Source organism: Dipodomys ordii, unplaced genomic scaffold, assembly GCF_000151885.1.
Source record: "Dipodomys ordii isolate 6190 unplaced genomic scaffold, Dord_2.0 Scaffold7, whole genome shotgun sequence".
Taxonomy (NCBI): Eukaryota; Metazoa; Chordata; class Mammalia; order Rodentia; family Heteromyidae; genus Dipodomys; species Dipodomys ordii.
The window spans coordinates 3,833,386-3,853,662 of NW_012267223.1; the positions used below are offsets into that span (position 1 = coordinate 3,833,386).

Consider the following 20,277-nt stretch of genomic DNA (forward strand, 5'->3'; position numbering starts at 1 on the left):
GCTTGTTGTGTGTGTGGAAAGAGTTCCTCTCCTCAGAGGATGTGTAAGTGGAGGGTGTGTAAATAGATGTGTAAGTGGAGGATGTGTAAATGGATGTGTAAGGGGAGATGTGAAGGCTACATGAGAGTTGAAATGGAGAAAACTGTTTTTAGGAACAATTTGTTCTCCGGGTTTGTTTTTGAGATTTTTACTTTGTTTTCGTGCTAGTCCTGGGCACTGTCCAAAGCTTTTATGCTTAAGGTTAGCACTCTACCATTTGAACCAAGTCTCTACTTCAGGCTCTTTGCGGTTAATTGGAGATAAGAGTCTCATGGACTTTTCTCTCTGGATTGGCTTCCAACCACAATCCTCAGGTCTCAGCCTCCTGAGTAGCTAGGATTCAGGCATGAGCTACTGGCACCTGACCATTTGAAGATTTTTATTGTAGATTGCTTTAACATGTTAATTTTTAAGCTAATAGATTAGGAGAAAACCTTTCTATGCGCTGCCCAAGTTTTGCTAACAAGATTCTTGCCTCAATAGCTTTATTATGGCTTGTAATAAGGTTACTATGCAGACGATAAGCATACAGATTTGCAGAGTAGTGTGAGCATAACCCTTTTGAGGAACTGGGAGCAGACAACTGGTGGTGCACAAGCCACATTCAGAGAGTAGGGGGGTGGGGAGGCTGGTGAGAGCGCTGTGCACTAAGGTGGTGTGGTCTGGGTGCTGTGGGGCAGTAACACTCGATCTTTCTCCAGGCTTGCAGCAGCCTACTGCGTCTTCCTTTGTGGCCATCACCCATCTTCAGGCAACAGGCTTATAGCAGCGTTCTGTTTATTTTCCCACAATGGAAGAACATGTGGCTCCTCCCCAGAGTAGAGCTGTGTATCCTGGAAGAGTGCCAGGCTACTGTTGAGCTAGAGCAACTTTGTTCATTTGAATTGGGTGGCTTTTTATTTGGGCCTAGCTATTGCATGTTTCCTTGCAGAGAACAAGAAGATACCAATGAACCTGCCAACCAGCCTGTGTCCAAAACTGTCTGCCTGCCTGTCCTTGGGCTAGCAATCAGAATCTTGTAGCAAAGTCTCAGCCTCAGTCATTCTTGGAGCTGATGAAACAGGAAGTCCAGCCAGCGGCTGTACTACTTTTTATGAACCTAGGGCTTCTGGGATCCTCCAGCTGGTAGTGTTAAGAGTGAGAAATGCATTGTTTCCCTCACTGTCACTGGGCTTTTCACCTGATACCACAGAACTGGCCTCACACCTGCACTTACCTGTTGGGATCTCACCTACTCATGTAGAGGCAATCTTAAGACAGGATTTAGGTGTGGATGTTTGGGTGTAGGGCTGGTTGATGGAGGATAATGGAATCAGAATCATATCTGCCTTACGCCCCACAGGCATTGAGCCTGGGTGTGGTGAACTGTTCTGGAGCCAGACAGGCTAGACCCAGAGGCTGGCTCCTCACTTTTCATCTGTTCAAACTTGGACAAATCACCTAGTGTGTCACTAAGGCTAAATTTCCTCATCTGTAAATGGGATAGTATTGATGGCATGGAAGTATTGCAACGATTAAGTGAATTTATCTGCATCAAAGTATTTAAGACAAGCCAGGCCTGATGCACATGCATGAAATCCCAGTACTTACAGGCTGAGGCAGGAGGATCTCCAGTTTGGGCTAGCCTGGTCTTGCTACATAATGAGACCTTGTCACAAAAAAAAAAAAACCTGGGCGCTGGTGACTCACGCCTGTAATCCTGGCTACTCAGGAGGCTGAGATCTGAGGATCATGGTTCAAAGCTAGCCCAGGCAGGAAAATCTGTGAGACTCTTAACTCCAATAAACCACAGAAAACCAGAAGTGGCGCTGTGGCTCAAGTGGTAGAGTGCTTGCATTGAGCTGAAGAGCTGAGGGACAGCGCCCAGGCCCAGAGTTCAAGCCCCACAACTGACCAAAAACAAAAACCAACAACAACAAAAAATAAGGCCAGCACTGGTGGTTCAGGCCTATAATCATAGCTACATAGAAGGTTGAGATCTGAGGATCATGGTTCAAAGCCAGCCCAGGCAAGAAAGTCCATGAAACTCTTATCCCCAATTAACCAGAAAACCATAAGTGGAGCTATGGATCAAAGTAGGAGAGTGAGCCGGGCACTGGTGGCTCCCACCTGTAATCCTAGCTACTCAGGCCGAGATCTGAGGATCGCCGTTCAAAGCCAGCCCAGGCAGGAAAGACCGTGAGACTCTTATCTCCAATAAACCACTAGAAAGCCGGAAGTGGCACTGTAGCTCAAGAACCAGAGAGGAAATGATTCCAAACAAAAGAAACTGTAGCTTGCCTTGAGCTGAAGAGCTGAGGGACAGTGCTTAAGCCCAGAGTTCAAGCCCTATGACCGACCAAAAAAAAAAAAAAGTAGGAGAATGGGCTGGAAAGGCGACTCAGTGGTAGAGTGCTTGCATGAGGCCCTGGGTTCAATTTCTCAACACCACATAAGCAGAAAAAGCTGGAAGTGGTGCTGTGGCTCACGTGGTAGAATGTTAGCCTTAAGCTGAAGACCTGAGGGAGAACGCCAGACCCAGAGTTCAGCCCACAACTGACAAAAAAAAAAAAGTAGAGTGCTAGCCTTGAGCAAAATCTCTCAGGGACAGCACCCAGACCTTGAGTGCAAGCCCCATGACCAACCCCTGCCCCCTGCCCCCCCCCCCCCCAAAAAAAAGCTTAAGACAATGCCTGGACAAGTATAAGACCTGAGTGGATTTTATCATCATATCATCATTATTAATCTGCATTTCATTCTTTTGGAGCTGAAAGCTGGAGGATTCTTGGGTTTCTTTTATTTGGAAACACTTCCTCTCTGGTTCTTCAGCCCAAACATGTCAGGCAAGTCCTTGAACACCAGGAAGTGGAACCAGCCAGTGAGAATTCCTGCTTATCTGTCCCTGTTTATGTGGCCTGGACTGCCAGCTAGAGATAGCAGGGACTGGATCTTCTCTCTAGTCTATTTTCTGGGTAAGCAGGGCTGTTCCCAGGCAGGCAGAGTGTGTGCTGAGAGTAGATCTAGGTGACAGGTGATGTGAGCAATCACAGCCCTTTATGGCTCCGGAGAGCAAATAGAAAGCACTCTGGGAAGCTCCATTTCAGCCCCATGTCTCCATTGCCCTCCTTTCCTCTCATTGTGGCTAAAAACAAGGTAAACTGAAGGCAGGGAGGCAGGAAAGGTTGTATCTTCACAGGACTCATTTTTGATTTTTGGTTTTAGGATTGAACACAAGACGTCACACATGCTAAGCAAGTGCTTTACTTCTTGAGCCACTCACCCAGCCCAAGACTGTTCCTTTTTTTTTTTTTTTTTTCTGGTTGGTCGTGGGGCCTGAACTCTGGGCCTGGGCACTGCCCCTCCACTCTTAAGCTCAAGGCTAGCACTGTACCACTTGAGCTACAGTGCCACTTCTGGCTTTTTCTGCTTATGTGGTGCTGAGGAATCGAACCCAGGGCCTCATGCATACAAGGCAAGCGCTTTACCACTGAGCCACCTTCCCAGCCCGTTGATCCCTTATTTAAAAGGACAAGTAATGACAATTCATAGTTTTGTTTTTATTTTTTGTTTTTTTGGTCAGTCATGAGGCCTGAACTCTGGGCCTGGGCGCTATCCCTCAGCTCTTCAGCTCAAGGCTAGTGCTTTACCTCTTGAGCCACAGCACCACTTCTGGCTTTTTCTGCTTATGTGGTTCTGAGGAATCGAACCCCGGGCCTCATGCTTGCAAAGCAAGCACTGTACCACTGAGCCACCTTCCCCTCCCCACAATTCATAGATCATTTAGCTTGCCCCAGGAAGTAAATGCCAGGATTAGCCCATCTCACTGGGGAGGAGGCTTCACTTGGGGACGTTGAGTCACACAGCTGGTGACAGATGAGAGCCTGAGCATAGACAGGCCAGTGCATCAGGATGCAGTTTATAGGACAGTACTAGGGGGCCTGATTTCTCTGACTGCAGAAATCTGAGAGGATACAGTAGCCTGAGCCTGATTATGCAGGGTATAGAGAAGTTCATGAACAGTGAAAATGCTAAGTGGTGTTCCTCATCCTAAGGGCTTCCCTGGAGCAGGCAACAGTGATGCCCAATGGTGTCTAAATGCAGGTCGGGAGTGGTAATGCTCCCCTCCACTGGTTCCATGGCATTAACTGCCTGTGTGGCCTTCATCCCTATGTGATTTTCCAGCTTTAATGGGTACAGGAAGAGCAGTGGCCTGGAAAGAACAGTGACTAGACATGCCCCTTGAATTCTGGGCACCACCCCCTGATGCACAGAGCCCAGCCAACCTCAAAAACACGTAACCAAAAGCTTTTTACTGGGAAACAAGCAGGCAAATGTTGGGCTAGAATACTGACATCTCCCACCTCTGGTGGGAACTTGGAATCCAGTAGCTATTGCACAAAGTCCCTCTGGTTGGCTTGCTCCTCTTCAGCCTGAATTAGCAGAGCCCCAAGGGCCAACTCCTTGAAGGTATGGCTATTCTTTGTCAAAACATGGGGAGCCTCGCGTCCTTGTTTTGTTAAGAAGTTCAGGTTGGCAGAGGACTCACTTTACTGAATCATTGAAATAGTCAACTCCTTTTCCAAACCCAGTGTCCACTGGCAAATGGGCTTTGCAGTTCTGTGCCTGCGTCCGGCCTTGTTTCCTTGCTTAGACTCCAAGTGTCTTGGCATCTGGTGGTCCTTGTCTGCAAGGGTGAGAGCCACAGGGCAGGTCCACAGCTCATGACTTGGCTCTTGGCAGGCTTGTGCCGCTTCTCTTCAGCCATCTCACCACCTTCCCTCATGGGGGGGTCATGGGCTGCACCTGGACCTTCCTGCCTCTTGGCTCTCGGCGGCAGCAGCAGCGAACGCAGCAGCAGCTGCAGGCTATGAGCAGCAGCAGCAGGACAGTGGCTGCAGGAGGGAAGAACAGGTGTCAGAAGCTGAGGAGGGAAAGGATGCCCATCCTCCCTGCAAAGAGCCTGTCTGGAGATGCGTGATGGCCTTTCCCCGGGTCTGTGTGAGTGGTCAGAAAGACCTCAGACTCTCACAGGGATATTGACTGCCCCTGTGCTGGCCCCACGTCCTGGCGGTCTCCCTGTTGTCTCCTCTGCTGCCACACCTGGCTCCCTTCGTCTCGCAGTTGACACTTGGTAGAGTTGCTGGGTCTAGTTCCCAGCACCGTCCAGTATCGCCCATCGCTTGAGAAGTGTCAGAGGATATGGGGAACGCCCCTGGCTTCCCCCAGGGACAGCTACTTTTCCTCCTTATCTGGAGAACCCCACCACCCCTCAGCCTCCAGCCAGCAAGCAGATACCAGGAAGAACCATGGGACCTGGAGGGGAAATCTGAATGCCCCACTTGCCTGTGAAAAGGACGATGATGGAAAAGGCCACGAGCTCCACTGGCTCGGCCTGGGGCAGCTCTCGCAGCTTCTGCAGCAGCCTTTCACCCACAGAGCGCATTTCCTGCACAAAGTCCGTGGCCATCGTGCTGTGTGTGCTCCTGCTGGGGCTCCGGTCGTCTGTGATAAGGCAGAGACAGACAGAGTGCCTAGAGTTCTCCTGGGGCTGGCCACAGTCTGTGAGGCAGCACCAGGGAGCCACCCTCTCTTCCACCACAGCCTGGCTGAACGGGTTTGTCTGGTCTCACCACATGCACCACTGGTGGCTCATGAGAGAGGCAGGAGGTAGGGAATAACCCTGGGGGCTGCGCTCAGTGGCAGCAGCCCTCAGCCCTTGCCAGTGCTGCCAAGCAAGAAGGAAGCAGGGACATAGAGACTCCTCTGAGGGGCTGCCAGCCAAGGTCAGGATGACTGAGTTTCTGACCATGAGTTGGTGTGGGTTCGCCATTACGTTGTTTTTCTCTTTGGACACCACTCCCAGGTTTGGTCAGCTCCCCTGCCAACAGCTGGGTCATTCGGGACATGAGTGTCTCCCCTGGATGTCCCCAGGGTGGAGAGAGGCCTTGAGAGTCTAGCCTGGTGCATTTGCCACCCACCACATGCTGGGGACAGGAGGATCAGGCTCTGAGAGCAGGTTCATGGGGCACTAGTCTAGAGACGGGAAGCTGAGTCCCCCAGGGCACGGCCCTCACCAGTGAGCCCAGCTTTACCCATTTGTTGTTCGGTGAGAAGGGAGAGCACCTGTGCTCCCAATTTTTCCCCAGGAGTCTTCTCTGTCCGGAAGGGATCAGCCAGCCCTCCCTTCTTAGCTTGGACCTGATCCTCTAGACTGACTAAGAGAGGTTCTCTTCAGAGAGGCCGGGAGGTCCTGAGGCAAAGCTCTAGGCTAGTCTGTGGTAGTCCCTAGTGGGCATTAAAGGTTCTTTCTCTTCCCACTTCTGTGGGCACAAGGCAGCCAGTGCCTCTTTGGTGTGACTAGGAATGGCCTGTGCCAGCCCAGCCTGAACCAGATCACCAAGGCTCTTATTTTAATCCTAGGGGTGGTGGGTGAGGTCAGTGGCCAGGGGCTTGTGCCAGAACTTCCGTTTTAGTGATTGCCAGCTTGTCCCTGATCTGCACCAGCAAGGCTGTGTCCTCTGCTGTGGTTCTGCAAGTCCTGCACTGCTACCTGGCACAACAGGCTTAGAAACACCTTGCAGGTCCCCTCTGCCTGCATGTAGCTTGCTGCCCTCCTGTGGCACCCCCCCCTGCCCCATTACAGAAGGCTGGACTCTGTCCACCTCCCGTGAGTCCCACTTGGTCTCCTAGGACCTGACTGCCCCTTTCCTCTGATTTCGTTAGGAACTGGATGGCAGCCGATGTGTACTTTCCAAATTTCCTATGGGTTTTTCCTTTGCTTTTTGCTGTGCTGGGATTGAATCCAGAGCCCCACACATGTCAGGCACTACCACTGAGCTACGTTCCCAGCTTCATGATATATTCTCTAGTTTTTGTTTTTGTTTTTTAAGCTGTCCCCTAAAATAGTGTTTTAATCATCCTGTTTCCTTCCCTTTGCTGTGACATAGGACAGAACCCTTCATCTCAGGGAGAGGCCTGGGCTGCAGGAACACCCTCTGGGGGGTGCCTGGCCAGGGCTGGGAAAGTTGAAGCAAGCCAGGCACTGGTGGCTCACGCCTGTAATCCTAGCTACTCAGGAGGCTGAGATCTGAGGATTGCGGTTCAAAGCCAGCCCGGGCAGGAGAGACCGTGAGACTCCTATCTCCAATAAACCACCAGAAAAACGGAAGTGGCACTGTAGCTCAAGTGGTAGAGCGCTCGCCTTGAGCTGAAGAGCTGAGGGACAGCGCCCAGGCCCAGAGTTCAAGCCCCACGACCGACAAAAAAAAAAAAAAGTTGAAGCAGCCTTTTGTGTGTGGCTTTGGAGGCTATGGCTCCATCCCTCCTACAAACATGTCAGGAGTATCCTTGTTCATTTCTGGTGCCTGTCTAGAAGGAAGGTGGGCAAGTTGGAAAGTGGGGGTTGTTTGGATGACAGTGAAGAGAGCAGGCAGAGGACTCAATGGTGGAGAGGCAGAAGGTCCCAGAGTTACTTCTAGTTCCTCTCGTGCCTCCCCCCCAGGGCCAGTGCACTTCTGCTGAATGGACCAGATCCCAGCTTGCAAGGTCGGAGGAGACCCGGGTTCCTGGGCTGCAACTGGTCTGTACTGACCTCCTTTGTTTTACGTAAGGGCAGCTGTGACCTGACAGTGCCCAGCTTCTCTGTAGTTACGGCACGGTGGGCTCTGTCAGCACTTCTGCTGCCCATGCGCTGCCACTGGATGCCCGTGTCTGCTTTTAGCCAAAAGATAAGTCAGTACCACAGAGTTATGGTGAGGGCACTGCCTGAGCGTGGCTCCACAAGGAGCCAGGCCTCGGGCCCTTTGGAAGTCCATGGGCCAGAGCCCTGCTGTTACCAGCACATCACCATTGGGCTGTGGCCTACCACACTTGGCGTTTGTTAGTAAAGGGCCAGATCTGCTGTCCTTGGGTCAGACCAAGCAAGAGTGTCGACACCAAGCAAGAGTGTCGACACCAAGCAAGACTGTCAGGTGGAGTGGGCTTGTGCAAGGATGGCATTCCCCTGTCCTATTTTGAGACCTCTGTGCCATCCCTTCCCCCAGGATTCCAGGGATCTCCTCCGCAGAAGAGTGGCGTACACATGGTTCAGAAGCAGGGCTGCTTTTCTCTCCTTTTCATCTTGGTTTGACTGTTTGAGCCCGATTGGCACTGTGCCCACTTGCCTAATGTAGCCCAATGGAGACACTCCTTAAAAGGGGAAGCGGGCAGGAGGCTGGTGGGTAGAAAGAGCTTTCTCACTAGTGTGCCACACCCAGATACCCCAAGAGACACGCTGGGGGAGGGGGAGGTACTTGCTTGTGTGCAAGCTTTGGTGTTGGGACTGTGGGTCTCTGTGAGCCTCTGAGAGTCAGGATTTGTAGAGCGGGGAGGAAGGCAGTAGGCTAGCAGGAAAGGCGGGCTCACGGATCAGAAGCTTGGGCTGCAAAGGCAGTATCCTTCTGGGACGTGCAGTTGGAAAGCGGCAGACTCCTGACCACTAGGTCTGGCTCCCCTCCGGGAAGAGCATTGGTCTACACCAGAAGTGGGCCACCCACTTGGACAGCACCAAAGCTTTGCACCTAGGACTTCTTGGAGCAGCCAACTCAGAGCTGAATTAGCCAGTAAGACCTGGCCAGCCTGACTTAGGGCTGCCCTTCAATTTGTCTTGCAAAACAAGTGAGTCCATGGCTAGGTGCCAGAGGCTCACACCTGTCATCCTAGCTACTCAGGAGCCTGAGATCTGAGGATCGCAGTTCAAAGCCAGCCCGGGCAAGAAAGTCCATGAGTCTCTTATCTCCAATGAACCACCAGAAAATGGGAAGTGTCTCTGTGGCTCAAGTGGTAAAGCGCTTGCCTTGAGCTGAAGAGCTGAGGGACAGTGCAAGCCCAGAGTTCAAGCCCCATGACCAACAAAACAAAAAAGTGAGTCCATTGGGCATGTCTGAAGAGGAGCCCTCTGGTTGGCAGTGGACATTTGGTCATTTTCAGCCTAGGTTATGTCTGAGCAGAGCAAGCCCACGCAAGAGGGGGGAGCTAGAGGGTCTTGTTCTCCACACAGAGGAGGGAGGCACATTCCCACAGGTCCCAGGCGTCTTCCCGGTGTGCTATTTAAAGCAGGACCAGCAGACGCCTGGTGCCCGATATAACCCGCAGCGTCAGGCGACCCTGGGGCATGGCAGCTGCTGCTCTGAAAGGAGTACATGTTCCCAGCCCTGGCCCGTGCAAGTGGGAGCTTGGGACTAACCCCTCTTGCCTATCTCAGATTCACAAGTCCTTCTAAAACCACATTTCTTGCCCAACAACCAGGAGAATTAGAGCCCCTCTTACCCCCATGCTCGGTAGTTCCTCAGAGCCTCCTGAGGGGCATCTGGAGCAAGCGATGGCTTCCCCTGGCCCCAGGGAGAGTGGCCTGGACGGCCACTGAGCCTGCTTTGAGCACGGCCACTGAAGAGGGGCAGTCAGCAGGGCAGAGAGGGAGGCTGGCGAGCTAGAGGGACAGTGGCAATGTTCCTTTCTTGGCACAGAGAACTACCATGGAGCAGGTGTACATCCTGTAGACCAGACAGCTGCCACTTGCTATCAAGCGTTCCTGTTCCGTTTTACAAAACCAGTAGCTCAATTCCAAGCTCCCGTGAGAAACAGCAGGCAGCGTGTGTGTGCCTGATAAGCACAGGGTGGGCTTCTTTCTGTGTGCTGTGGTTTAGGCTGGGTTAATGCTACCCTTGCCCTGCAGGGCATTTTCTTGCTTGGGAAGCAGCTTCAGTGAGGTATTGTGAACCGTTATAGATCTTTGGGTACAGAGGTGGGAATGCCTTCTGTGTACTGTGCTAAGCAAGCATTTGGATGACTCCTCTCTTTCTTGACTCAGACTTGAAATAGAAAGTAGGTTCTTAAATCCCTGTTGGTTCTGCTGTCCTAGCCCAGAAGCTTTCGAGGACACTTTTCCTACACTAGTGACTGTTAGAAACTGGACCAGTACCTTGATGGAGCCATATAAGCTTGGCAGCCCCTTCCCTCACAGCTCAGGACCTGCTGGGCCTATGTCCTGTAGATGCAGGGTGTCTGCCTTTTTGGGTTGTCTAGTCCCCTCCCTCTACCATGAGCTGAGCTTCTGTACGATGCCCAGGAGCTTAGCCTCCCAGCTCTCAGTACAGGCCAAAGCCTACAGCTTCTGCTGAGCCAAAGACGCTTGGCCTGATCCTTGGTTTCCACTTTTCCCTGGATCGTTGTTTTTCTTTCTTGCTGGATAGAAGTTTGTTTGCTTTGGGAACAACATCGAGGGGGAGGGAGCCTAACCTTGGTGTGAGGACAGGAGGCAGCATGGATGAGTAGCCTCTGCTTATGAGGCCCTGTCCAGGAGGGTTTGTTCTTGCTGTCTGAAGAAGGAAGAACCAAAGAACTGACTCAGGGCAGGGTCGGCATTGTAGTAGTACAGCAGGGAGCCAAAAGCCAGAGATCCCTCTCCAGCCTCATTCACGTCATCACTACCAGCCCTGGTAATGCATGCCCCTCTGTCAGCCTTCAGAGTGTGTTGTCAGAGGGGGAAAGCAGGTGTTCCAAAGGCTCTAAATGGGCACAGGGCCCCTTTCCTAGGCCAATCCGTAACTGAGCGCACTGGGCAGCAAGCAGGCCAAGCCTGTGATACATGGCAGCAGTGCTCTTGTCCGGGACTCAGGTGAACAGAGCCGCTCTGAGTCCTGTTACATTGTAGGGGTGTGAGCTATCTGGCCTTACCCTGCCTTCAGCCTTCTTCACTAGGTAGACCACAGAGACAGAGGACCCTAATCCTGGGAAAACAGAGGCTCAGCAGGCATGTGGCTGCCGGACAGCCAAATCCCTCCCGGAAGCCCGCTGAATAGAAAAAGGCTTAAAACCCCACCTGCAGAGTCAGCAGGGCACCAGCCCCTCTTGTGCAGCAAGTGGCTGGGCCTCACTCGGCCTCCTCTGTTGAGCAGTCCCCTTCCTGTGAGCCTGGGTCCCAAGGTAAAGGAAAACCCAGGGTGCACAGGAAGAGACTGGCTTCCTGTGGAGGAGTGACCAGGGGCCTTCCCTGAGACCTCCCCCCCCCCCCGCTGTGTTCTGCATTAATTGTCCCTCACTACTCCCTTCCCTTGCTTTCCCCCCTTACCTGTGGCCAGGGCTACTCACCTGAGAGCTTAGGTGGTGGCAACCAAAGAGGGACCCTGCAATGTGGAGCCTCCGTGTGCCTCCCCTCAGGCCCCTGGTGGCCACCTCATACTTCCTCCACCGATGCCTCCTTCCTGCCCCGCCGCTTCTCCCCTGGGCACCTCTCAGCGTGAGCTCCTCGCGGCTGACAGCCAGCTCTGTTCCAGCTTTTTTGTTGTTAGTCGTCCTGGAGATGCAAGTGTCAAATTACTGCCGAAAGGGGGAGCCAGAGGAGGGAGCCCGTGCTGGAGCTTGTCCTACAACTTCGTACCCCATGCTCTGCCTTCCCCCGCTTGGGAGGTCTGATGTTCCCCTTTCTCCTTCCATCTCTTCCTCTCGCTGCCCTCCTGCTAGTGGACCAGGTTGGAGGCTGAGGCCTGGGCGGAGCTGATGACCAAAGAAGTGGCTGGTTGTGGTTCTCTGCAGAGATGACCCCAGGGGACTCTGCCTGAGCTGATGAAGAAGAGGGTGGAGCAGTTTTCCCAGCTCCTGAGCTCCCCAACGCCACCTTCAGGAGGCCTTTTGGCTTTTCTCGCTGACCACTGCATCCTGTCCCTCCTGCCATGCCCTGGCTGGTCCTTCCCTCTGGCCTTTCCAAGGAAAGAGAGAAATGGTGGGTAGCTACTAGACTACCCAAGCAAGCAGACAGACTTTGCAGCCCTCTTGGACGTCCTTCTGCCACATAGTATCCAGAGGCATCTTGGAGAAAACTTGGGAAAACTGGGTATCCTGGCAGTGGCCTCTTGCTTGCCTAGCAAGAGCTTTGTGTTCCACCCAAAGGAAGGGCACTGCTGTCTCATTCCACTCCATCGTCTCTGCACCCCTGGTCCGGCTGTCAGGGAGGGGCTCCAGAGCCAGTGGCTGGGCCCTTTGACATTTGGCTGGCTGTGCCACCCAGCAGGCCAGGCTGTGGGGAGAGAAAATGATCCCAACCCGGTAGTCAATGGAGCTCTTTGAATCTGAGCACAAAACCCCAGTGAGGCAGGGCTTGGGGGCAGGGAGGCGGCCAGGCGTGTGGTTACACCACTCGGATGCCGGACCGTCCCAGAGGCCAGACAGGCGGCCACTATACCGGGGCAGGGGGAACATTTGTCACATTTAGTATTAGAAGGAGCAGAGCACAAGTGCTCCCTCTGGTGTTCAGCTTCTCCAGTCCAACTGAAACCTGTGTTCTCTGCTCCCATTAGAGGGCCTCCAGACCCCGTGTCTTTTCAAGCTGGGTCAGAGCTTTTGCTTCATGAGTCTGCTCTGCGGTTGCAGGTCCAGGTAGTGATCACAAATGAGAGGAGCTCTGGTTAGAGATTCTGGCAAAGCTGCACCTCCTTCTCTGAATGTACCAGTAACTAGGTACAATGTCAGCTCTCAGAACTGCCTGCTGGCTGGGTGCTGGTGGCTCAGCCTATAATCTTAGCTACTCAGGAAGCTGAGATCTGATGCTCCAGGTTCAAAGCCAGCCCAAGCAGACAAATCCAAGACTCTTATAACTCCAGTTAACCACCAGAAAACCAAAAGAGGAACTGTGGCTCAAGTGGTAGAGCAGAGCTTTCCGCAAAACAAAAATAACAAAAAACTAAGGAACAGCACCCAGGCCTCGAGTTCAAGCCTTAGTAATAGTACCAAAACAAACAAAACCCTGCATGCTTTCTGGCTGTCTCAAGGAGCTACTGTGCCATGTGCAGCTGCCAGCCATGGTCTGGGTACAGCAGGCCAAGACAGAAAATCATCAGGGTCCACACACACAGGAGAAGAAAGGTACAGGACAAAAGTAGGGCCCTCTTCCATCCTAGAGAGGGCTAAGAGTGTGATTATAATGCTTCTGCGCCCCGGTTCAGATGGCTTTGTGTCAGGGCCAGCGTCTGCACCACAGCCTGAACTCTTCCCAGGGTGGGCATCCCAGCACCAGGAGAGTAGCGGGACAAAGCAGGGCTCCCATGTTGGCTCTCAGTTACTCTTGTGTTACTTGGCCTCGGGAAAGCTCCTCACCCCGCCGCCCCCCGCTGTACAGTGGGCAGACGCCGATGCTTCCCTGGGCCCTGTGAGGTGAGGTGTGTGAGATGCCAGCATGGTGCCAGCTCACCACGGTTGGCCAGGGTTTGGGGACTGGGGGAACAAACCCTGGCCTGCTCGTTCCCTCACCCCTCACCTCCGTGGTACTCCTGCTCCAGGTGCCGCCATGCCGCCATTGCCAAGTACTTCGGGGATGTGCCACCCACCTGCATCAAAGGCTGCGACCACTGCCAGAACCCTGCAGCCGTGCGGAAGCGCTTGGAGGCCTTGGAGCACAGCAGCAGCAGCAGCTGGAACAAGACCTGCATTGAGCCCTTCCAGAAGAATGGCTTTGACCCCGAGCTGTATGAAGGAGGCCGCCGGGGTTACGGGGGCTTCAGCAGGTAAGGGGTCCCAGGAAGTAGCCTGTCATTCCCCCCAAAGCTAGGGCCAGGCCAGGGGCCGCCCAGTGCTACAGGTTTCTCTCTTCTTGCCACCCGGATATATTGGAGGTTGGTGTTGTCCCAAGCTGCCAGAATGTCAGAGACATTGCTGTCCTGACCAGTGGTGTGAGTAAGGAGGGCAAAGCCGCAGCCTGAGCCTGCTCCCCCCTGCCCTACCCCAGGTATGATGAAGACTCTGGAGGCAGCAGTGATGAGATCAAAGATGAGGCCCACAAACGAGAGTGGAATCTCTTCTATCAGAAGCAGATGAGCCTGAGAAAGGTGAAGGCGGGTGGGACACAGACCATGCAGAAGCCCGCTCCTCCCTGCGGCTACCTCAGCCCGGGTGGGAGCTGCCCTTCAGGCCCAGATGCCTCATGGTCCCCTCGTATCATCTTCCAGGGCAAAGACCCCAAGACAGAAGAATTCATACCCCCAGGTTGGTATTGAAAAGTCCCAGGAGATCATGGCTGTGCCTGGGGTGTGGATGGTGGGGGCTCCATTGGGGGCTGGGTGGCTACAGAGTAGAAGGTCAGGTGGAAGGACCTGGTCCCTTCCTTCCAGATGAGAACTGTCCCCTGAAGGACGCTTCTAGCAGCAAGATCCCCAGGCTCACCGTGAAGGTAAGAGCAGGGAAGCACCTCACCTGCCCTGGACCCCAGCCCACCCGAGCCTGGGGAACCCACTACCTTCTTTGCACAGGCTCGAGAACACTGCCTGCGGCTTCTTGAGGAGGCTCTGAGTAGTAACTGCCAGGCTGCGGGCTCCGCTGATAGGTGAGATCTCCGTGGTTGGTGGAGACTTGTTCCTTCCAAGGCTGTTCCTCGCCAGGTGGTGACCCATCCGAGTCTAGGGCTGCCAAGGGACAGGTGGGACCACACTTAGATACTGATGAAGAACAGCCATAGGTGCCCACGGAATCCTAGTCCCAGTCCCTTTGCCCATCCCTGCCAGTCCCCAAGCCTTCCCACCGTCCCTGGGGAGAATGCACCAGTATTTTAGGGAGAGGCTCAGCCCACTTATTCCTGCCCACAGAGCAGACCTCCAGGCCAGGGCTGTGGAACTGGAGCATGAGACATTCCAAAATGCCAAGATGGCCAATCTATACAAGGCCAGCGTGCTGAAGAAGGTGGGCCTGGAACTGGGGGAAAGGTGGGCTGGACACTCCCCAGGGTAAGACAGGGAGGCCCATTCATACTCCAGGGACATCTAGCCCTCTGGCTATCAATGAGAGTAGAGCCTGTCCTTCACCGGGGAGAGCTGTTTCCAGCCAACCCATCAGGATTGAAACTTGCCTAGTGTGCCTTAGAGGAGGAGGAACTGGGTTCGGGCTCAGGAGCTCACAGATGCTATGGCCTCCCTGCCTGACTTACCCAGGTGGCTGAGATCCACAAAGCCTCCAAGGATGGGCAGCTCTATGATGTGGGAGGAAGGACCAAGAGCCACGGGGTCCAGCCCGAGCCCCCCGAGCCCAATGAGTACGACATCCCTCCCACTTCCCACGTGTACTCGGTGAGTTGCATTCTGGTGTTCTGGAAAGGCTCGGGTAAGGCATGACCTCTCCCCCCTCACTCCCTGCAGCACCCCTGCTCTGCCAATTTCGCCTTTGTCAGCCATGACTCTTCGGTCCATTGCTTCCTCCTGCACTCAGCCATCATCCCAACACAGCCATTGCTGAGCCCACGGTGAAGGCTCTTGAGGGTGCCTGGGACTCTGAACTGTTGTCCGTTTTCCTCCTCACAGCTCAAAACGAAGCGGGTGGGAGCTGGCTCCTGCACCTTCCAGACAGCCACTGAGCTATTGGGGAAATTTCAGACGCAGGAACAAGCCCCCCAGCCTGTGCAGGGAAGCAAACAGGAGCCCCTCCTCCTCCAGGAAGACAGGAGCGAGCCCCTTCCTGGGCACAGTGATGCTGCTAGGGCTGGTGCTTGTGGGGAACCTTCCCCTGAGAAGAAGGCAAAAGGCTCCTCCAGGGGAGGCGCCACTGCCAAGGCCCGGGCCAGCAGGAAACAGCAGCTCCTAGCTGCAGCGGCCCACAAGGATTCCCAGAGCATTGCCCGCTTCCTCTGCCAGAGGGCTGAGAGCTCCCCTCTCCTGGCTTCAGCCCCAGCGGCCGAAGGTACCAACTCCTCCTGTGAAGGCGCTTCTCGACCCCTGAGAGCCCCAGAGCAGCATACAGAGGAGGAAGATGGAGCCCCAAGATGTTTGATTGCCTCCCTTCAGACTGAGGCATGTCCCCAGGACGGGCCAAGGTAAGGACAAAGGTAGTTAATGAATCTTCTGAATTTTTGTTTTGTTTTGTCAGTCCTGGGGCTTGAACTCAGGGTCTAGGCACTGTCCCTGAGCTGCTTTTGCTCAAGGCTAGTACTCTGCCACTTGAGCCATTTCCGGCCTTTTCTGTCTATGTGATACTAACCCAAGGCTTCATACATGCTAGGCAAGCACTTTACCACTAACCCGCATTGCTTACTTGCCCTCAATGGCTTGAGCCTCTGCTAGGCTGCCCGGGGTAAGGAAGCAGTTGAACTTGGAGTTCTGATTCTGCTCTTCCCTCTGGCCAGTGCTTGCCTACTCAGAGACCAGGGGCTCTCTGAAGGCCAGCCCAGCCTCTTAAAGGAGACCCCGACCAGCAAGCGGACCAGACACCAGGAGGTACCATAGGGAGGAGGCCATGGGGGAGAAGGAGGCCAAGGCCAAGGCCAGAGCTGCTGTGCCTGGCAGGGTCTCCGTGGCAGGTGGGGCAGGCTGGAGGGAGCCACCTGGTGCTGAGGCATGGGCTTGCAGATAGAGGGGCCGGCCAGAGCCAGAGAGCGGGAGCCTAGAGTGACTATGACCCTCTCCAGGAAAACCCAGAAAGCCGGGCTCAGAAGAGGCCTCGTCCCTCAGCCAAGCCCCCTATCACCGATGAGGTCAAGGATAGCACCTCAGCCGGTGATCAGGGTGCCTTGAACACTGTGGCCCAAGAGCCCTGCCAGCTCCCAGCTCCGGGCATCTCCCTGAAGGAGGCTGCAGATGTTGTGGTCAGGTGTCTGACCCCTCTCTACAAGGAGGGCAAGTTTGCATCTAAGGTAGGGTGAGTGGGCCTGCCCTCCCCAGGCCTGGGGTTCTTGGGTCAGGGAGTGAATGAAGTCGGGCAGAACAGGCCAGGCCCAAGGCCTGGCCGCAGCTCGACAGCCTCCGCCTCCTCTGCCTTCTAGGACTTGTTTAAAGGCTTAGCTCGCCACCTCTCACACCTGCTGACTCAGAAGGCCTCTTCTAGAAGGAGCGGTGAGCCCCAGTCATGGTGGGAGGGAGGAGTGGGGGAGCAGGTCTGCTGGGAAAGCTGCCTTCACCTCCTCTCCTTCTCTCCCTGGACCTGCAGTGAAGGAAGGGGCCCAGAGTCTCATCAAGCAGTTCTTCCGTGGCCGCTCACGGTGTGAGAGTGAAGCCGACTGGCACAGCCTGTGTGGCCTACAGTGATGACCTGCCTCCTCCCGACGGCCCTGGCCAGCGTGGCCACCCAAAGTGGGAAGCCAGGCGGACCGGCAGCGCAGCGGCCACCATCCTCCTCAGGGTCTTAACCTCTTCTGTGTTCCAGACACCTCCCAGATCAAGTAAGAGGCCAGAGGTCAGCCTCCAATGTCTCGGCCCTCATTGCCGGTGTTCTGGGCCAGATCCCCAGGTTAGAAGGTAGATGTGTGGTTGCGGCCAGTGGAAGACGGAGTAGCCACCTTTTTTTTTTTTTTTTTGTGCTTGGCCTGGGGCTTGAACTCAGGGCCTGGGCTCTGTCCCTTAGCTTTTTGCCCTAGGCTAACACTCTACCACTTGAGCCATAGCTCCACTTCCAGTTTTTGGGTACTTTGTTGGAGATGAGTCTAATGGACTTTCCTGCCTAGGCAATCTCAGATCTCAGTCTCCTCAGCAGTTAGGATTACAGGCATGAGCCACTGGCGCCTGGCTTCATATGTTTCTTAACAGTTTATCATCCACTGTAGGCCACACGATACCTATGCAAGGTATTGGGGCCAACTCAGGTTCCCTGGTCCCCTCCAGCCCCCCACTTCCCTTGAGATGCCAGCTTCTAGCCTTTGCTGGGCGCAAAGTTTGTGGGCTGGGGTGGCATCTAGTGGTGGCAGCTAGGCCCTGCTCAGTTTCTGGATAGGACAGCCAGGCCTAATGTTTACAAGAATAAAGTCCTGTTTGCCCTGACGCATGCCCACATGCCCACACAGCCCTTTTAGGAGTTTTATTTCCTCAGCAGCAGCTGCTTCTAGGCCTAGGTTCATGTTGACCTTGATCCTGGTCAGGAACCGGAACCCGGGTGGTCAGCTCCCTTCGGCTGGCAGCATCTGATGCCTAAGCCAAGGTCTTGCAGCCCCACTCTGGGCTCAGTCTTCCCCAGGTAAGTCACGGTGGCACCCCCTGCCTTGTGGCCTCCACCTGGGTTAGGCAGCAGCAGGTTCCAGGGCAGAAGGTAGACTGGGCCCCTCGCCTCCACCCCCTCACTGAGAGGAAGACCCACTGCCCTCCATCAGGAAGACGATGGTGTGCTGCAGCTCCTGGGCCTGCCGGGAAAGGGCGAGTCAGCGCCGGCTCCCCAGCGACCTCCTCCTCCATCCCTGCCCACAGCTCCCAGCTGGCTAGGCTGGGGCCACCCTGGCCTCTCACCTGCGGCAGCTCCACCCACATGGTCTGGGGGCTGTCGGCGGAGCCCCAGTTGAGCTCCAGCCCAGGCGGCCCGTTCTCCTCCAGCGGGCTCAGCAGGTGGAGCCGCTGCAGGTGCTTCAGGTCAATGGAGCAGCACAGTTTCTGGGGAAGCAGCAACAGCAGAGCTTGGCTCTGGGGTTGGGGGGGGGCGGCCTGAGGGGTCTCGGGCCTGCACTGGGGCAGAAGCTCTGCCTACCTGGGAGCTGGGGTCCATGAGGACCAGGTGTCTGCGGTTGAGCCCCAGGAGGACAGGCCCAGGAAAGACCATCTTGCTCACTCGAAGCACCACATAGACAGTGTAGCCAAAGAGGGGCAGCTGCCTTGCGGCCTCTGGGGGGCAGAAGAGGGCACGGGCATGGTTTCTGCCAGGAGTTGGGACTGCCCTCCTTTTGCTCCCAGGATAGATGAAGGGCAGCCAGCGTAGAAGCTTCCTTGCCCCGCCAGCTCTACCCCAGCGCCCCTTGTCCCAGACGCACGGATGAAGCTGATCTGTGCTTCCTGGGGGTCGTAATCTTTCAGCTGCCTCAGCTCCTGGCTCAGCAAACTCCTTATGGCGGCCATGTTCACCTGCCACTGCAGCGGCTTGGGTATGTAGGCCAGCAGGTCTTGCCTAAGATACACAGCCTAGCTCAGGCCCCGGAAAGCCAGCCCCTTGGTGCAGAGCTGGGCTGTGGGCTAAGAAACAGTGGAGAGGACTAGGACCCGAACGCGAATGAGGCGAGGGCACTGCTGCAGGCAGGGCAGGCAGGGCAGGCAGGGCAGGACCGGCTCTGCAGCGGAGCCTGGCCTTGCAGGGCAGGGAGGGGGGATGTGGTAGGCCAGAGGAGCCACGGGGCTTGGCTGGTGCCCAGGTGGGAAGACAGCCGCACTGGAGGTGAGGGGACGGGTGAGGCGGTGCTCACGCACTCGGAGGGCGGGTCCTTGCTGGCCCTGCTGAGGTGCTGGAGGGCAGCCATCTGAGCCAGCTGAGCCTCGGCCTGGGCGCGGGCCATCAGCTTCCCCTGGAGGTAGTCCCGCAGCACCTGGGGCGGGGGCCAGGGGGAGGGTGTAAGGGGTACCTGTACCCCAGCCTCTCCAGCTACTTGAAGCTAATTAGGGCTCTAGGTTCCCGCCACCCTTTCTCCCAGTGGCCACACAGCCACATCCATGTGGGGAGGGGGCCTGGAGGCCCACAAGCAGGAACCCAGTGGTCGCGGGCAGAGGCTGACCTGGCCATAGTGGGTGTCGATGTAGGTGGGGTGGTCAAAGTGCAGCGGGCTCTCCCAGCCGAGCCGCCGGCTGTGCAGGCTCAGGTCCGGCGCCACCAGCACACTGTTGAGATACTCGGGGGGCCGCAGGGGCCGGACCAGGTCCCCTGTGTGAAGAGCTCAGGCCAGTGCTGCCCACAGCCCACCCCGCTGCCTCAGCCCAGAGCTGCCTTCCTAGGGACAACGCCCATCCTGACTGCCTCTTCTCCCCCCGCCCCGTCCAGCCTCACCTTCCCCTTTGATGAGGAAGAGGGCAAATTCCTGCACTTCCTGGGGGTCCGTGATGCCCATCTGCCCACATAGCTCCTCCAGTACTTCTCCTGCCACCTGGATGTATGGACCGGGCCATGACCATGGGGGAAACACGTTGGGGATCCAGGCTGAGGCCCATAGCCTCTCCCCTTAGTGCTTCCTGCCTCCCACTTGCGCACCGTGAAGGTGTGGAGGTTTGTCTTGTAGTCCAAGCCGCCAGGCAGGTGAATTAGAAGCATCCGGACCGCTTGCCCTTTCTGTCAGGCAGAGTGTAGGGTCGGTCGCCAGCAGTCGGCTATCCCAGCTCGCTCTGTCCCGTGAGTGCTGCCCCTCCATCCCAGGGGACTCCCAGAAGGCCTATCTGCCCACCCCCAGTACCAGGAAAGCCTTCATTTCACCCGGTAGGGGCAGCTGCTGCCGGCCCCCGTATTTGACCGTGCGCTGGAGGTGCTCCTGGCTGCTGCGGGCCAGCTCTGCAGACAAGCCAGAGGGCCGGGGTC

At 55.5% G+C, this 20,277-nt stretch overlaps 3 protein-coding genes across 5 annotated transcripts in view; 1 reads left to right on the forward strand and 2 right to left on the reverse strand.

Moving 5' to 3' along the window:
* Recql5 (RecQ protein-like 5) overlaps positions 1 to 17,314 on the forward strand; it is a 35,194-nt gene extending 17,880 nt beyond the window's left edge. For 2 of the 3 annotated variants that reach the window (XM_013037968.1, XM_013037969.1), the window contains exons 8-19: positions 13,329 to 13,553; positions 13,775 to 13,874; positions 13,995 to 14,031; positions 14,157 to 14,215; positions 14,295 to 14,368; positions 14,628 to 14,721; positions 14,970 to 15,104; positions 15,336 to 15,844; positions 16,154 to 16,244; positions 16,436 to 16,660; positions 16,790 to 16,859; positions 16,954 to 17,314. In XM_013037968.1, coding sequence (XP_012893422.1) covers positions 13,329 to 13,553; positions 13,775 to 13,874; positions 13,995 to 14,031; positions 14,157 to 14,215; positions 14,295 to 14,368; positions 14,628 to 14,721; positions 14,970 to 15,104; positions 15,336 to 15,844; positions 16,154 to 16,244; positions 16,436 to 16,660; positions 16,790 to 16,859; positions 16,954 to 17,051 — 1,717 coding nt within the window. In that variant the 3' untranslated portion in view covers positions 17,052 to 17,314. Of the gene's footprint in view, positions 1 to 13,328; positions 13,554 to 13,774; positions 13,875 to 13,994; positions 14,032 to 14,156; positions 14,216 to 14,294; positions 14,369 to 14,627; positions 14,722 to 14,969; positions 15,105 to 15,335; positions 15,845 to 16,153; positions 16,245 to 16,435; positions 16,661 to 16,789; positions 16,860 to 16,953 lie in introns of those variants that run through there. The other variant, XM_013037970.1, reaches the window with a different exon arrangement.
* Smim5 (small integral membrane protein 5) lies at positions 3,785 to 5,563 on the reverse strand. Its single transcript, XM_013037972.1, has 2 exons — positions 5,362 to 5,563; positions 3,785 to 4,910 (listed from the first exon to the last, which is right to left on the reverse strand). The coding sequence occupies exons 1-2, from the start codon at positions 5,483 to 5,485 to the stop codon at positions 4,798 to 4,800; spliced, it is 237 nt and encodes a 78-aa protein (XP_012893426.1). The 5' UTR covers positions 5,486 to 5,563; the 3' UTR covers positions 3,785 to 4,797.
* Positions 17,315 to 18,039: 725 nt separating the features above from the next.
* LOC106001376 overlaps positions 18,040 to 20,277 on the reverse strand; it is a 34,397-nt gene continuing 32,159 nt past the window's right edge. Inside the window, exons 48-56 of the mRNA XM_013036476.1 lie at positions 20,156 to 20,250; positions 19,957 to 20,034; positions 19,756 to 19,852; positions 19,487 to 19,632; positions 19,185 to 19,300; positions 18,755 to 18,888; positions 18,475 to 18,608; positions 18,240 to 18,380; positions 18,040 to 18,136 (exon numbers count right to left, since the gene is read on the reverse strand). Coding sequence (XP_012891930.1) covers positions 18,074 to 18,136; positions 18,240 to 18,380; positions 18,475 to 18,608; positions 18,755 to 18,888; positions 19,185 to 19,300; positions 19,487 to 19,632; positions 19,756 to 19,852; positions 19,957 to 20,034; positions 20,156 to 20,250 — 1,004 coding nt within the window. The 3' untranslated portion in view covers positions 18,040 to 18,073. The remainder of the gene's footprint in view (positions 18,137 to 18,239; positions 18,381 to 18,474; positions 18,609 to 18,754; positions 18,889 to 19,184; positions 19,301 to 19,486; positions 19,633 to 19,755; positions 19,853 to 19,956; positions 20,035 to 20,155; positions 20,251 to 20,277) is intronic.